Source organism: Serinus canaria, chromosome 2, assembly GCF_022539315.1.
Source record: "Serinus canaria isolate serCan28SL12 chromosome 2, serCan2020, whole genome shotgun sequence".
In the NCBI taxonomy this organism is placed as follows: Eukaryota; Metazoa; Chordata; class Aves; order Passeriformes; family Fringillidae; genus Serinus; species Serinus canaria.
The window spans coordinates 96192838-96209167 of record NC_066315.1 but is presented as its reverse complement, the minus strand read 5'-3'; the positions used below and the strand labels follow the sequence as shown (position 1 = coordinate 96209167).

Genomic DNA, 16330 nt, shown 5'->3' with positions numbered 1-16330 from the left:
GAAGTTAGCTATTTCCATATGAATTTTTTCTTCTTTTTTGAATGCTGACAGTCTGATGATTCCTTTCACTTCACTGAACTCAAACTATCATCTTTAGAAATCCTCAATGATGATGTGCAAAATTGTTTCTTGAGCCTATAACTCCAAATACTGTACTTTTGTTACCAAAATTAACAGTAGCAAGCAAGGATGGTCTGTCAACATGGGTCTGTCAGCATTTGTGGTGCTTATAGGCTTGTGCTTCTTTACCAAATTACCTGTAAAATTACCTGGCACTTAGTTTTCCGTTTGTGTAATCGTGCTTCAGCTGTGTTCCAAAATTTAGAAAATTAATAGAGAAAAGCAGACCCAGTGTTCCAATGTTCTTACAGTTTTAGATTTTTTCTCCCAGACATAAGATTTTTAAAGTAAAATAGCATCTCACACTTTGAGAATGCAAATGTATTCCTCTTAGAGGCATTTTAAGCACTTCCTTCTGCAGATGACACTGCCACTAAAGAGCTTCTTTCCCTTCCCAGTAAAGTTGCACTTGTCATAAAAAATTGTGATAGTTGAAGACTGCAAAGTTAAATTTGAGCTAAGATTTTTCATATTCTTTGTATGTCGTTTCTAAATTTCTAGGTCATAAGGAGGGGAGGCTTAAGAAAACTTAGAAATTCTTACTAACACCAAAGAGTTGTTCCACAGAAATAATTTGTGTGTGCTCACAATTTGTATTAGTTTTGTGAATATAACTCTATAAATTTTAGAGATACATCAAGGTTGAGCTGTCAGTGGTGTTTCTTTCACAATTTTCAGGGGAAAAATGTATTTCTACCATCAGGTTTAGGAATACTTAAATGCTGTATTCACACCTCTTCTTATTCAGAGGTAAATTAACTCATGCACATACATGTCTTTGTAAGAAACATGTTTCTATTTCCACGTATGATTGGATTATGCTCCATTTTATGTCTAATATAACATGAAATAGATGAGCTACTTTACTTTACCAAAATGTCAAGGCCAATCACTATTGCAATCTCACAGTGAATAATTCTAATACTCTTTGTGCATCAGTTTATGCAGTTAATGTAACAATAGTGGCACAAAACCCACCAAAGAAGTCTCTTGAGCACATACAAGATATGAACAGAATTCAGAACCACATGATGAAACAACCAGCTTGCTTGGTTTAACTTTTTGTGGTCTTTAAATTTAGCATAACTCATGTATGTGCCTCTGAATTCTGCATTCTTTGGATCTTCTGTGCCTTCTATAAAGTGCTGTAAAAATTCCTAAAATCTAAGAAAATCTTCCAAGAAGACAATATTCTCAAACTGTTTCTGATATTTCTGAACCCAGTAAAATGATGCTCACTCTAAGTCCCCTGCTGTGATTCATAATTTTCAGGAACTAAAGAGAATACATTAAATCAGGTACACCTGTTTAAAAACATAACAGAAAGCTGAGTTCTGTTTCTAGTCAGAGGAGAACTTCACAGCATTTCAGTCCAATATTCTATTGATTTTAATGCCATAAATACAAATATAACTTTTTATTTATTTATTTTATATATATATTTGAAAAGTAGCAATTTAGCAGCATCTAAAGAATTGTTTGAAAAATTTAATCTGGAAGTAGCAAAAAATTTAGAGATCTGAAAAAACAAGGAACTGCAAAGCAACAGACAGAAAATTGTAACTGTAACAAAATTAATTTATCAAAAAAAGGAAAAAATGACAAGATTTCTGTGTTTCTACTGAAAGAAAGAATGTTCAAAATATAAGACCCTTTTTATCATTAGAAGTTATAAGTAAAATTTTAGAGGATGTGAAATTAAACTCAATTACACACAACTGGGAGCTACCAATATTCCATCTTAATGTATATATGTTTAGGGGTTTATTTTAACTTTAAATCATAACTGTGCCATAAACCAACAGCTGTGCATGCTCCAGCTGCTGAATGGGTTAAGTGAGGGCATTGGATGCTTTGCAAGGAAAGAGTCTTGGACTGTTCCACTCATAGACAGGGAGCTGAGAGGGGTGTGAATGAGATTTACTGAATTGTGAAGGCAGGAGATGAGCTGAGCATGGCACTGTTGTTGGCCAAATGGGAGAAATAGGGGTCACTGGAGCCTGGGTGAGGGCAAGGATAACAAGGCAGTAGTGTGCACAGCCTTTTGCACAGAAAGGTACAGAAAGGGGAAGATGGGAAACTGGGGCCACAGCACTCTTCACAAAGAGCAGCAGGCACAAGCTTCCCAGGGATTTCTCCTAGGAAAAGGCAGTGAGAATCTCAGAAAAGAAGAGAAAGAAGTTCTTATTTCTACCTGCTGCACCTGTTGTTTGGCACATGTGAAATGCGTTATGGAGATTGTTTACCCAAAGTGATTTGTTACTTGGACACCAGTAAAGGTTGTTTTGATTCCTTGACCATTTGGATCCATGTGTGTTGTAATTGTCTGGAGACAGTCACGGGGTTTTCTTTAGTATTCTTTAGTATAGTATCCCTTTAGTATGTAATTGGGCATAGGATTAGTGTAATATAATATAGTTTAATAATAAAATTGTTCAGCCTTCTGAATCATGGAGTCAGAGCATGTCATTCCCTGGCAGGGGGATCGCCTGTTTCTCCAACAGGAAACCACAGGATAGTCAGTCTTACCTCGACCCCTAAAAAGGTAACAGCTACACCTGGAAACCATTTCCAAGTGTACTGAGGACAATAAGTGCATTGTCTGGATCCACAATTTACTGTCTGAGTTGCTGGGCAACAGGACAGTAAGGGAATCCTAAAGTGTGAAGAAGGAACATATCCTCAGATGTTCCTGATGCAATGGTTCTGGATGCTAGAGAACTACCAGAAAAATAGGTGGTAGAAATGCAGTAATTTCATTATTAATTTTGTCCCAGCAATGTCATAATCCAGAGACACTAAAATTGGACTTTTCAAAGGAGTGTGTAGGTAATAGGTCAATTTATCCTGAAATTCATTGTGAATTAGGTGTATTAATAATGTAAGTGAGATATGGATATTTTCAGACAACTTTACTTACCAAAAAAAAAAAAAAAAAAAAAGCAACCAAACTTAGAAAAGCAGTATTGTTAATTTTTACCAGATCTATGAATAGTATTTGGCAAATACCAATTTGTTTTCCCAACACATTGGTAAATAGATAAAACAATGTTGTGAAAAATTGACAAGGGAAAAAAAATAAGCATGAGGTATATCTTATCTACTTGTGTTTTACCTAATCTTTAAGTGCTTTAGTCTTTCACTGTTTTTGTCTTTGTCAGCTTTACTGTCATTTTGGCATCAGAGGCTTCCCCCTGCTGTTTACATGCATAAGATAATTTTACTGGTCCTGAGAGCCGTTGTACGTTTTTTATCAGACATGGTAGGTCCTAAGATAAAAAAACCTTCATGTCACCAGATTACCATCACCATGTGTTGCTTTTCCCTTCAGCTCCCACGTGATTTCAGCAGTCAAAACCTTACTAGGCACAGAACTGGAGATCAGTGCTTTGTGATACTTGAAAGCTGAGGTTCCAACTTCCAGTTGTATGATTTTCTTGTTGCATGCTATCTTTAACAGCTGGTGAGATAGTAGCTGCTATCATGTCAGAATTTGAAGCTGTGAGGAATGGAGGGGAGCAGAATGACTAATTGTAATGCACACATTCCCTTTCTATCTCTAGCTTTGCAAGTTTCAAAAGAAATGCTTTCACTGTTGCAAAGCTCACAATCACAGCACAGCAGTTGTGCACGGTATTTGTTCCTGCTCCAGCCGGTTCAAGAGATACCAGAATTTAATACTGTCAGAGATGAGCAGTGTTTTGGGCAATGATCCAAGGCAGAACATGGTCTATAGCATAACTCTCTAGTGCTTCCCAGAACTCTCATATAATTTTCATTCAATGACTATATCTAGGAGGCATAATATTGAATGAAACCACAACATACCCAGCAAATTTTTCAGGAGTTAAATTATTTATTTTCTTGAATGTACAGGGATTTTTTGTCCTTTTTTTGAGGAGAACTTGATTTTCAATCTAATTCTTAGAACGCTGTGGTGTTTTCATTGTGATAAGTACAAAGAACCTCTCCAATATAATTCTGAAAATAACTTATTAATTTCATGACAGATTTTGATGGGAAATAGCAAGTGAATAAGGGACATGGGGAGGAAAGTTAATGTCTGCTTCATAGTGGTGTATCTTTCATACCTGGAAGAAGTAAGAGGAAAGCAATGAAGATGCATACTGAGCAACTGTTAAAACTTGAGAATTCTGAAAGGGTAAAAGAAAGGACATTTAAGCTGGCAGCCATGTAATTGCTAGGAAGGAAAGTTATAATGATTTTTATTGGCCTGGAGATTATGTAGGTGAAGATATTATTGTGGCAAGTGAATCTTAATGTATTAAAAAATGAATGAGAAAAGGGCTTGGCCAAGTGCACTTTCTTAGCCTTTCTTCAATTCTTGAAAAAATTGCTCACAGAAAACATTCTATACAAACCACACTCCTTAAAACAGAAAGGAATGTATATATTATTTATACCTTCTTTGTAGGACTAGAAGAAGGCTATTTCTATGTTAAAATCAGGAGGCATTTTAAAAAAGAAAGAAATATTAAAGCATGTTATACAAGTGAGACTTCTTGTGTTGACTTACAAGTCCTAAAACAGCCACCTGTACTGTCTGCATCTGTCAATATTCCTGAAATCTCTTTTCAATTCTCACTTTCAAATGTACTTAAATTTTGAGTGCTCACAATATGAATGTAAAGCTTTGAATAATGAGAAAGTGTTTTGAATAATGAGAAAAATGCTAAAATCAGTTTGTATTTAGCCTAAATATATGCTTTGCAAGAGCAAAAATGCTGAGACATACTTTCTTTTCAAACATAAGGAAATTTTCTGATCTCTTATTGTAATATGCAAGGAATTAAATATTTATTGGCAAAATTAAATGAGTGATAAATGGAGATGTACATAAGGGAAAAAAAAGCATTTTCAGACAAGTTTTGAAAAATGTACTTTATTCTGAATACTTTCACTGTAAAAGCAGATGATATTGGTATTCTGGTTCTTTCCAGGAGGTTCAAAGTATTCTAGAAACCAAAGATAGAAAAGCCATTGCTCCCCTATTACTATCATTCCCCAAAAGGTGAAAATTTTACTTCTTGTGTTCATTTTCTTGGGGAGAATGGATTGAATTTTTCTTCTATCATGTAGTTGAAATGGAAAGTTGTCTTATTTGGCCATCCCATAGCCTGCCATGGTCAAATTCTAAAATGTTATAAATGAAGAAAGATGTTATTTTGCAAAGCTGTTATGAGAAAAATATGTGAACATCTGAGAATAAACAATTTAAGAAAAGGAGAGCTTTTATTTTAAAGGTCATTTTAATTCTTATTGTGTGTCAGAGTTATATGCCAGAAGAGTGAAATAATTATTTTATAAATGTGAGTGATTCCTTTGGAAAACCACAGTTAACAAAGTTTATGAAAGAGTGTTCAAAGGAGTCCTTTCCTAATAAGTATCCACTGAGTCGTATTTATCCTCTACCATTCTAAAAGTTCTTACAGTGAGTAACTTATTCAAAATTTCAGCACAGTTACTGTGATACAGAATCAAAGGGTCTTGTTTAGTAGCAAAAGTTTGATGAAAATAAAAATTTTGTCATATTATATTTTAGGGAAAATATTACATACAATTGTATAGTGAATTTCATCGGTATCTATTGTAATACACTGTACCCAGAAATCTACTTGGGAAATTTATTCTGACATAAATTTCGAAGTTTAAAGGGGTTATAATTATATAGGAAAACACAATCATTTTCTTTTAAAGAAAATAAAAGGTTAATTATTCATGAGTTCAATAAGTAAAAATAATTTAATGAGAAATATAGAAAAAGATGGCTTGTGCTCTTGTGGATCTCAAAGGAAACACAACTTTGACATTTAAAGAAAAAGTCATGCTGTTTGAGGGCACATGTAGTATTTTTAGAGATTGGAATGGCATAGGGGTGGCTGAGTTTATGGTGAGTAATTTCTGCAGTGATTTCTGGAGTAATTTCTGCAGTGTAAAATATGAAACCTAATTCAATATCCATATGTTCACTCATGATCTTTCACAGTCCCCTAATGCTAAATGGCAAATACATTTTAATTAAAGCAGAAGCTGACATAAATCCATGTTCTATAATTTGGGCATTAGCTTGTAATTTCACTCAGAATATTAATTTTATTCATAAATAAATGTCTAAAATTATAATTTAGTTTATACCAGTAGATGCTACCTCAAGCTTATGGTGGTTTCCTTTCTGAACTCTGATTTGGTTTCATACCAGAGAATCCTTCCTTCTATATCCACCAATGAAAATAGCTTGGCATAGCACCACTGGTGAGACAGTAAATGGCAAATTGAAATGGTTCTGAACTGAAATTTATTATTGATTATTGCTAAATGAATTCTCATCTTTTATATTTAAAAATTACATGTCAATGATAATAATTATTTGTCTAAATTATTTGATCAAAACATTTCTGATGCAAGTATTTGAGATTTTAGTGCTAAGGGCTCATTTTCATTCTTATTTCATTTTCTATATTAAGCTTATGACACAGTGTATGTCTTTTAGAAAAGCATATGACATAGTTAAGAGTACTCCTTTGAGAAGAGAACTTTTTTTTAGTCTCCATAGAAGTCCTAAATTTAAATAGGAGCCTTGATAGGACTGAGCTAGTGTGGCAAAATTAGGCCTCATCTAAGAGGCCTATGGAATCTATAAATAACAAAAAGAGAGATAATGTGTTTCACAAAAACTATCATTGTGTTTTTGGAAATCCATAAATTCCTTAAACTTTAGTTCTTCAAGAATGAATGTCCTTAAAGGAGAAAAGTATTTCATACATCTTCATTTCCCTCTCTTCTCCACATTTACAGATGGATATTTATCAGACTATAGTCTCCCTATATTTCTTGCTGTATTTTCTTTCACACTGCTACACTAATCCCTTATGATTTTGCCTCTAATCTGTACTCCTGAGAAATGCACACATGTGTCCTTGGGAAGTCATCCTTGATTAAAACAAACAACAACCTTGTAATGTCTCTCTGTAGAATGCTTACAGCCAATTGTGTGACGATTAAATAAGACAACAATAATAATTTCAGTATCATGTGTAGCTACCTTAAAAAGTTCTATCTAGCTCTTCCATCTAATTAAGGTTTGGAAAGAATCCTGTTACTGTGCACTTTCACTAAAAAAGAGATTAATTGAAACAGCAGTGATTTTTTTTTTTAAATATTCTGTGGAGAAATGCATGCACAAACTATATTAATTGAGCTCTAAAACAGTGATGCTCAACAACAAAAGCAAGGAAATGCACAGCGAAGCAGGAAATGTACCATATGTTATTGTATACCTGGATACAATGGGGACACAATCTTAATGGCTTTCTTAATATTTCTGTTCTACCAGATATTGGTGGACATATGGTATGCTGCCTTTTTATATGCTTGTGTCTTTTCACAATTTTGTTAGCTGACTTTGATAGCATTTTCTATTTGTCTGCTGTTAGGAAAAGGGCTTTAAAATGTTTTGCTTATTTATCTGGAGTTTGAAATCCATGCACCTTATTTTTCTTATTAATTTATACCTCATTTTTAATATTTTCTTCATAGCAGTTGCATATTTCTTTTATTTTTAAGCTTTCCATAGACTTAGTCCTTGTCTGGAAGCAACCTGAAATACAGCTGAGTATTTCACATGCAGATGGGTTTTGTCTCACTGTCAGTGCTGGCCAAACAGATGGCTAAAGCAACAGCAACAGCTGCAGAGCTCACCAGGCTTTGCACAACCAGGATGGTACCACCATAGAATCATAGAATTATAGAATCCTTTAGGTTGGAAAAGACCTTCAAGATCATTAAGTTCACCAGTTAACCTATCATCACTAAATCATGTCCCTAAGCATCATGTGTACACATCTTTTGAACACCTCCAGGGATGATGACACAACTACATCCCTGGGAAGCTGGCTTCAGAGCTTGACAACCCTTTTAATAAAGAAATTTTTCCTAATATCCAATCTAAACCTCCACTGGCACAACTTGTCCTTTTTCTTGTTACTTGAGCACTCATGCAACTGGCTTCTTCCCTGACTGCCCCAAGGAACCTCAACTAGCTCCAGCTGGCAGCAAAGGTTCCCATTTCACTTGGGTCCTAGTGCCCTTCCAGCTGAGAAACAAAATACAATTTCTTGTGACATCATTTCCTGGACACCACGTGTTTTCAAGTTTGGCTGATGCAGAATACCAAAGGGAAAGGTTTCCCTAGTTTTTTTATGTCCCAATCTTCATAAATGTTCATTGCTTCTATCACATGGAATACACACATTGAAGTTACAGAAGTCCAGGAGTAGTCAGAGGAAATATGGAGCAGAGAAAAGCAACTGGGCCAAATCCTTTTCACATACATGTCACTTTCTCCAGTTATATCCTGGCAAAAATTCCCTTCATTAAAGCAGTAATCTCAGGGCTTCTTACTGGAGGTGATTGAAGACTGTTTAAACCAATATGGAAATAAAAGGACATTGTTGTTCATTAGCTGCTCAATAGCCATTCTAAAGTCTTATAAGACATTACAGATATGGGCTAGTCTTTTAACTAAGATTTAGTATTTTCTGGCAAGTGTGAGTACTTTTGTCTGAACATTTAAAGTTTACCATTCTAATATCACAGTGCAGTTTGTGTAGCAGCTCATTATATGTGCAGCTGCATTAGTTTAAATATGAAATAGAAGGCATAAGGAAAGTCTACTAACTTTTTATAATGTCAGTAACCTTATATGATATCTAGAAATGCCAGACTATTTGTTTCTGAAATGTTTAAATAAGAAATATTTAAAAAAAATAACTTGATTTTTCCTGAATATTTACCACATATATTCCAAGGAAATCAAGTAATTTAAGACCATAGCTATCAGTTACACCTAATAATTTTTTATGTATTTTAGGGTTTTTTTCTTTAAATTTAATTTAAAACTTTTTAGGGTGCTAGTTTTAGGAATCCTATTTTTAATTTAAAATAATACATCTTTGATTAGCATATGAATGGGAAAGGATAGATTTGAGTAATTTTGCACAAGTATTTTAATAAGGAGTTGTTCATATAACTTATCTGGAGTTTTTTATAAGACAAAGTCATTATTGGAAATCATTAAATGAAAGTAATTATAAAGGAAACAGCCTTTCAAAAAGATTCCAGTAAAATTCAGTAACAGCAACCAAGTGGCTGCACAGCCTTGTCTTGTGTATCCAGCAGGGCGAAGAACTTGCCAGCTTATTGATTCTTTCTGATGTAGGGCTTGGCAATCAGTCTGTATCTGGAATAATTAGTGGGGATGTTAAGCAGTAGACAGGAGCATCACAGGGTCCCTGACACTATAAAGAATTACACTGCTATGCCAGCTCAAAGGCTTTTAAACTTTGGCAGCTTAAATGCTTTTGACATGTGATGCTGTGTTTTCTAAGAACATTGTTGTTTTATAAATAGTAGGCAGATTAGATTAGATGTGTGTGCACAGTGGCATGACTGACCTGTCCACACTGCCAGGGAATGGATTTACAAATGGATTACAATTGCAAAGAATTAACTGGGTACTACTACAGCGGTAAAAAGTCTCCACCTTTTGGTAAAAAGTCTCAGGTTCCTTGACATTTTATTCAGACTTTGTTCACAAGATTATTGGGGTCCCAGGATCAAGAGTAAACCAATGCGTTTGTGAATTCCTTTTTCTGAAAACCGGATCAAAACACATAAAGGGACAAGTAGCGCAATAATTGCACCATGGCTTTTGGTAGGATTTGAATGAAAAGGTAAAATTACATGGAGGGAATTGTAGATGTATGCCCCTAAGCTTAAAGCACAATTAATTAATCTTGGATGAGATAAAAACTAGTAACGTTCAGAAACAGTTTAGATCTGACGTGATTTCCTCACTCTTACATGAAGTCTTCTCAAGTCATCTTGTAGTATAGCCACCTTAGGTATATTTAAGATCCTAAGTTTTGATAAATGTCAGCTGTTCTGTGCAAGGCTACTGTCTGTTCACTGTGCTCTAAATTCCCCAGAGTGTAATGGCCAGTTTCTGGCATCCAGTTTGAGTGGATGTTCTTGGTTTGCTGCATATTGTTCTTAGGGATGCAACTTATCAACTCAAAAATTATAAGTACTGACATACTTTTACCATAGTTGTGTTGCAATTACAAATTTTATAGTGCTTATCCTATTTCCTTATTGTTACTAATTTAATATGAAGATGTTATGCCAAACTAGTGAGTAGACTTCTGTCAAATGAGGAGTTTGAGACATGTTTGATCTTTTACACTATTTCCCACTTTCCCTTCTTGCCAAAAAGACTCATGAGTTGAAAGTAAGTGCTTTAAATGTTTCTTGAATAGCAATAGGACTGAAGTACAGAACTGCCAATCAATAAATAATGGCTCCTAGTCATCAAAAGTGTAGCTTGCTTCTCACTGTGAAAGACAATTCCATGTAATTGCTTTGAAACCTTATGCTTCTTCATTTCTTCTAAGGAATCAGCTGAAAAAGTACCCAATGTGTACAATACAGACAGATTTTCTCATCGAAATTCTAATGTCTCCTATTGAAATCTTTTTCTTGGAAGAAATTTGAGCTGCAACTGTTTAAACTTGAACTGACTTTTCTGTTTCGTGTTCTGGTCACACCTTTTTAAAAATTCCATTTCAGAATAAAGAGGCAGAAGGAAGTGAACACAGGATTTGGGACCAGGCAAATTTCCTTGTCTGTTGTTGGAGACTGTGCCACGACAGTGAGTGAAGATTTGGGAGATCACCACAAAGCCCTGCAGCAACAAGTCTAACAGCAAGGAGGAGAGGCCAACATTGCTCATAAAGACATACAAGAAAGTGTCATTGAAGAAGTGCATGCCAGAGATATACAGGAATACTGTATGCATTGTTTCTATGTATTCCTGATTTTTTTATAAGAACGAAGGAAAATATGCTGGAGTCAGTGTGCGTATTTCTAGAAGTTATGTTGGCCATTGTCATTCCTTTCCAGTTTTTCTAACTGTTCTCTTCTAAAGCAAAAGGTGGACATTTAATTAAAATATTTTATATTTTTCCTTTGGGAAAAAGGACTTTAAAATGTGCATGGTCTATTCAAGAGGTTCACATTCTGTCCTGGGAGGGCGTTGAGTCTGAAATGGAAGTCAGTGGCTTGTTTCTTGCTTTGCTTGTGTGTTTTACTCTCATAAAGTGGTGGAAAAAATACCTGCATCACAGGACCCCCAGTTCTACTAGGGTGACATGTGTATTACACTTTTCTTTCATTAAAAAAAAAGATTAAAAAAAAATTATGTTAAATACCCAAAAATTATCACATACACATTTAGATTAAAGAAATATCCTTTTCCTATGTGTTTCTTAAACCCATAGCAAAATTAATGCATCTCAAATTTACCGTATTGTCTACATATCACATTTTTATTTAAATTTTACTTTATTAATTGTCCATGAAAAAGAATTGTAAATGTCACGTGGGAAGTAACATAAATAAGATAAACTGGAAAAGCAAATTTTGAGAATTTTAGAAAATTCACAATGTATAAAAACATCAGCAACTTTCAGCCATCAAGGGAGACATAAATTATAATTTTGTTTGCCATGTGCAATTGATAATGAGTATATGCAGATTCTATTTCCCAAGGATTGCTGTAATTGCTCAGCAACATGTTTGTTTCATTCTTTATATCCCTATAAACTGAAAACACATCTTAGGGCTCTAGTTGTATTTAAAGCTATGTCCTATTTAAGAGGGGGTTGTTAGATCTCTTGATTTCTTTTGTAACTGGGACCATACAAAAAGTGAAAAACATTCAATATTATTGATTACACAGGAGTCACATTTTTCCCAGGAATTCTCTGAGCTGCAGATGCTTGGAAGCTAGGAACAAAATGTTCTTATGACCTTCTCTGAGCTTCAGGCTGCTGGCAGAATTTTCTGTGTTTTGACTATATTTATATATTCTTAACCCTTTTGCATGAACTAATTTCAGCCACTACCCCTCAGTACACACTAAGGGATATTCAGTCAGGGAATTCTGTCTTTGTTTCCAGTAGCTGATTCACAAGCTCATCAACAAGGCACAGAGATACTGGGAGACAATTTATTTTTAATTGGAGTTTAAACATGTAATACTTACAAGAATTGACAATAAAATAAGATTCATAATTTTTTTTTCTAATTCAAACTTCCTCCCTTTATTAGCTCACTGGTTCAAGGTTTTATATTAGACAAAAGATCTCTGGTCTTGTTCCATGCATTGTGAGATGGCACACTGACTTTCTCTAAAACTCCATCTGCTTTTCTTATGCCAGTGTCTTCACGATGTCACAGTGTGTGAAATGGCTGCATTGAAAATGTTGATGTGAACAATAGAAATGGAAAGTGCATAATTATTGATTTTTAAGTGCTGTAGCAGCCAAATGTGCTTCTATGGTTACACTGGAGCACTTGAAAAAATGGCAACGCAACAGCTTACTGATAAAAGCTTGTATCCTTTAGATAAACTTTAGAGATAAGACCTTTCTCTTTTTTTCCCTCTGACAAGCCATTAGAAACATAGCTCTTTTAGAGATTAAATATGGCTTCAGCACTGACCAAAATACCTATAAGCTCCAGAGTATTTTTTTTTAAGCCCATGCTAGTAAGTGTGCAAAAATCAAGTCAAATGGTTATTAGGAATTACTGGGGAAATTGGGATTCTGTCTTTTCTCTCTTTATTTCTAAATCTGTAGGAAAAACAAATAACGCTTAATTGGTGCTGGAGAACATTTCTGTGCTAACAGCTTGGTAGTGTAACATGGACAGTGAGGGAAGCTAGTTTCTGCTGCTCTTCCTAACTCTACCATAAGCCCTTTCATATGTGTTCACTGTATTATACTACCTAGCAGGTGGGATGCACCTGGCTGGTCAAAAAGTCATGGTGACAATAAAATATCACCACATGATGGTAGTTTTAAAATTTATATTTCAGAAGGTCAGTACAGTATCTTTTCTTTCTCATGAGAAAATTTTAATTTCTTTTGGGGTAGTTAATATTGAAATTTATCCCACACATATCTTTCTGATCACTTATTGATCATATTTTACTTTCAGGCACCTTCTGAATAGCACTTTAAAAATTTTCTTTCTTGCCTCTCATAGATCACATAAGATGCCTTAATTTTTCATGATTTCTCCCTATTGCCTGAGACAGAGAAAACTCAGCCACTTCCATTATCTAAATAAAATATTTATCTCATCTTTATATACACAGAGAACTTCAGAGGCCTCTCTGAAGAAGTAAACCCATAATTTAGTCACTTGAAAGTAAGTCAAAATAGGATGATGTATGATTACCCTGGCTAGAGTTGAGAATGTGTGAGAATGCTAATTTATGACCTTTCCATAATAATACTAGAATGTTTCTTGATCTTAAATATACACCTATGATATCTGCTATATACCAATGTTCCCACCCATTCCTCCTCACATTTTCCATGTGGGAAGTGAAGGTACACACATTTGTGCAGAAATGATTTGCTCAAGGTCACCAAGCATAATTATAGGAAAGCCAAGAAAACTAACCTTAAATCTGGTAGCAAATAATTGAGCTGTTCATATTTTGAGATGAATCATGCCTAAAATAGTGGAAAAAATAGTCTTTGTTATTTTCCTTTGTACAATATTAAATAGCATGAATCTTTTATGTGGATCAATTTTACAAACTGATTGTAAACACATTGACAGAATGACATGGAAATAATTTTCACGATGCTCAATTAAACCTTGTTTAATACCATAAACTTGTGTATTATTTAATATTGTTACATGTGCAGAAAGATAAGAAAGAATGATTTCCATACTAGTTTATATGGAAACAGTGGGTAGCACTGTGTTTGGAATAAAATAAACTAAAATAGTTCAGCTGGAAGAGACCTACAATGACCATGTACTCCAACTGCCTGACCACTTCAGAGCTGACCAAAAACTAAAGCATTTTTTAATGGTATTATCTAAATGCCTTTTAAACACTGACAGCTTTGGGGCACTGATCTCTAGGAAGACTTTTCCAGTGTTTGACCACACTCTCTGCAAAGAAATGCTTCCTAACGTCCAGTCTAAATCTTCTTTGGCACAACTTTGAACTATGCATGCTGTTACTGGGGAGAAGGGTTCAGCAATTCCCTCTCCACTTTTCCTCCTCAGGAAGCTGCAGAGGGTGATGAGGCTGCCCCTCAACCTCTTTTTCTCCAGGCTACACAAGACTAAAATCCCTAGCTGCTCCTCCAAGGACATTGCCTCCAGCCATTTCACCTGCTTTTTTATCCTTCTCTGGATTCATTCAAGGACCTTTATACCCTTCTTAAATTGTGGGGTGCAGAATTGCCCAAAGCACTCAAGGTGAGGCCACAGCAACACTGAATAGATCAGGATAATCACTCCATTTGACTGGCTGATGACACTGCTTCAGCCATCCCAGGATGGGATTTGCCCTCAGGACTTCCAGGGCACTCTGCTGACTCACAATGACCCTGGTGCAGAGCAGCATCCCCAGGGTCCTTCCTCCAAGACTGCTCTCCAGTCTATTACAGTGCCCAAAATTACTCCAGCCTTAGAGTAGAATATGGCCTTTGTTCTTGTTACATTTCATCCTATTAATCATCACCTAATGCTCCAAGCTGTCTAGATCCCTCTGCAAGGCATCCTTTACCTCAAGAGTCAACAGCAGCTCCCAGCTTGGTATCATTAACAAACCTACTAATGGTGTATTCAACTCCTGCATCCAGATAGTAATAAATATATTGATATATTATTGATAAATATATTGAATGAAACAGGCCCTAAAATTAAGCCCTGAGGAGCACTGCTGGTGGTCAATTGGCAGACAGATGTAGCCCCATTCAGTAAAACCCTGTAAGCTATGCTCTTCAGCCAGTTCATCACACAGCACACCCTAAAAGCACTCATCCCAAGTTGGACAACTTGTCCAGAAGGATGCTGTGAGGCACAGAATTAGTAAAACAGCCTTAGTAAAATCCAGACAAACTACACCTACCACCTTCTCTTCACACACAGGCAGATGAAATAGAAATATATCAAATTAGTCATGCAGGACTTTACTTTAGTGAACTCATGTGGTCTGTGTTATGCTGACTTCCTCCTTGAATTAAGTGCTGCTTTTCTGAGGGATGTCTCTATCTCCCTCTAGAGTACTTTGAAATACTTTTCAAGATACAGGCCGAAATAATGTGCACCTATTGCACTGTTGACTTGATTAACAGTTAGAGAATGCTACTGAAATCTCTGCCCTTGTATTTCTCAATCTGCCTGTCTCCACGACTTTCTCAACAGAAAGTTTTTCTCAGAATAACCTGAGTCTATTTTAAATGGAAAGAAACCTTAAATGTTGAGTTTAAAATATGCCAGTAAGCATATTATTTATCAAAAAACATGAAGATTCTTGGATGTCTTTTACCATTACAGACCTTTTATCATGTGACTTGAGGAAGAAGACAGGCAATTTTAGTCAACTGAAATCAAAAAAGGTCTATTCATAATTTTGTACAGTCTAAATCAAAATGACATAAAACCCAACACTAATTTCAAAGGATATTCTAAGTATATTCAACAAATATAACTGTGTAAGACTGCAAATGTGATTCAATTGCCTCCTTTAATCATGAATAGAATATTTTCCAGGCAATGCCATTTCTGGAACCTATTGATCATAATTAGAAAAGGGCCATGAATGACTGCATATGCTAAGATCGGCTAAAATAATTCTTAAGGCTATTAACATTTGAAAGGAGGAAAATGTAGATAAAAACAGGACAAATAAAACCCTGTTATTTATTATTTAAGCTTTGGGGTTTATCTTTGTAAGAGAGTTAAAAGTGAAATTTTATCATCCCAACAATCAGTGAACACATCAGGAGATAAAAGTGGATTTACTAATCATCTTTACTAAACAAAATGCTATTTCTGTTAATAAATGAATGTTTTTCTTCCAGTTAGATAATCAATAAAAATACAAATGGATTTAAAAGGCAATGCATAACCAAGCTTCTCGTTCCACATTGCACGACTTTATTGGCATCCACAAATAAAATTTAAGAAGCACAGTTTTGACAGAAATGGAAGCATATTTCTGGAGACTCTTAGTTGTTTCTTAATGTCCTATGGGCATTGACTAGAGCTCAATGAAATCATGCATCTCTCTCTTAGAAAAAGAAAACAAAACAAA

The 16330-nt window shown here is 35.0% G+C and overlaps 1 protein-coding gene across 3 annotated transcripts in view; it reads left to right on the top strand.

Annotated features, from left to right (window-relative positions):
* The window catches only part of CCDC102B (coiled-coil domain containing 102B), a 140739-nt gene extending 126850 nt beyond the window's left edge, over nt 1-13889 (top strand). For all 3 annotated transcript variants that reach the window (XM_030234764.2, XM_030234760.2, XM_030234746.2), the window contains one exon: nt 10768-13889. In XM_030234764.2, the coding sequence (XP_030090624.1) occupies nt 10768-10857 (90 nt within the window). In that variant the 3' untranslated portion in view covers nt 10858-13889. The remainder of the gene's footprint in view (nt 1-10767) is intronic.
* The last annotated feature ends 2441 nt before the right edge of the window (nt 13890-16330 follow it).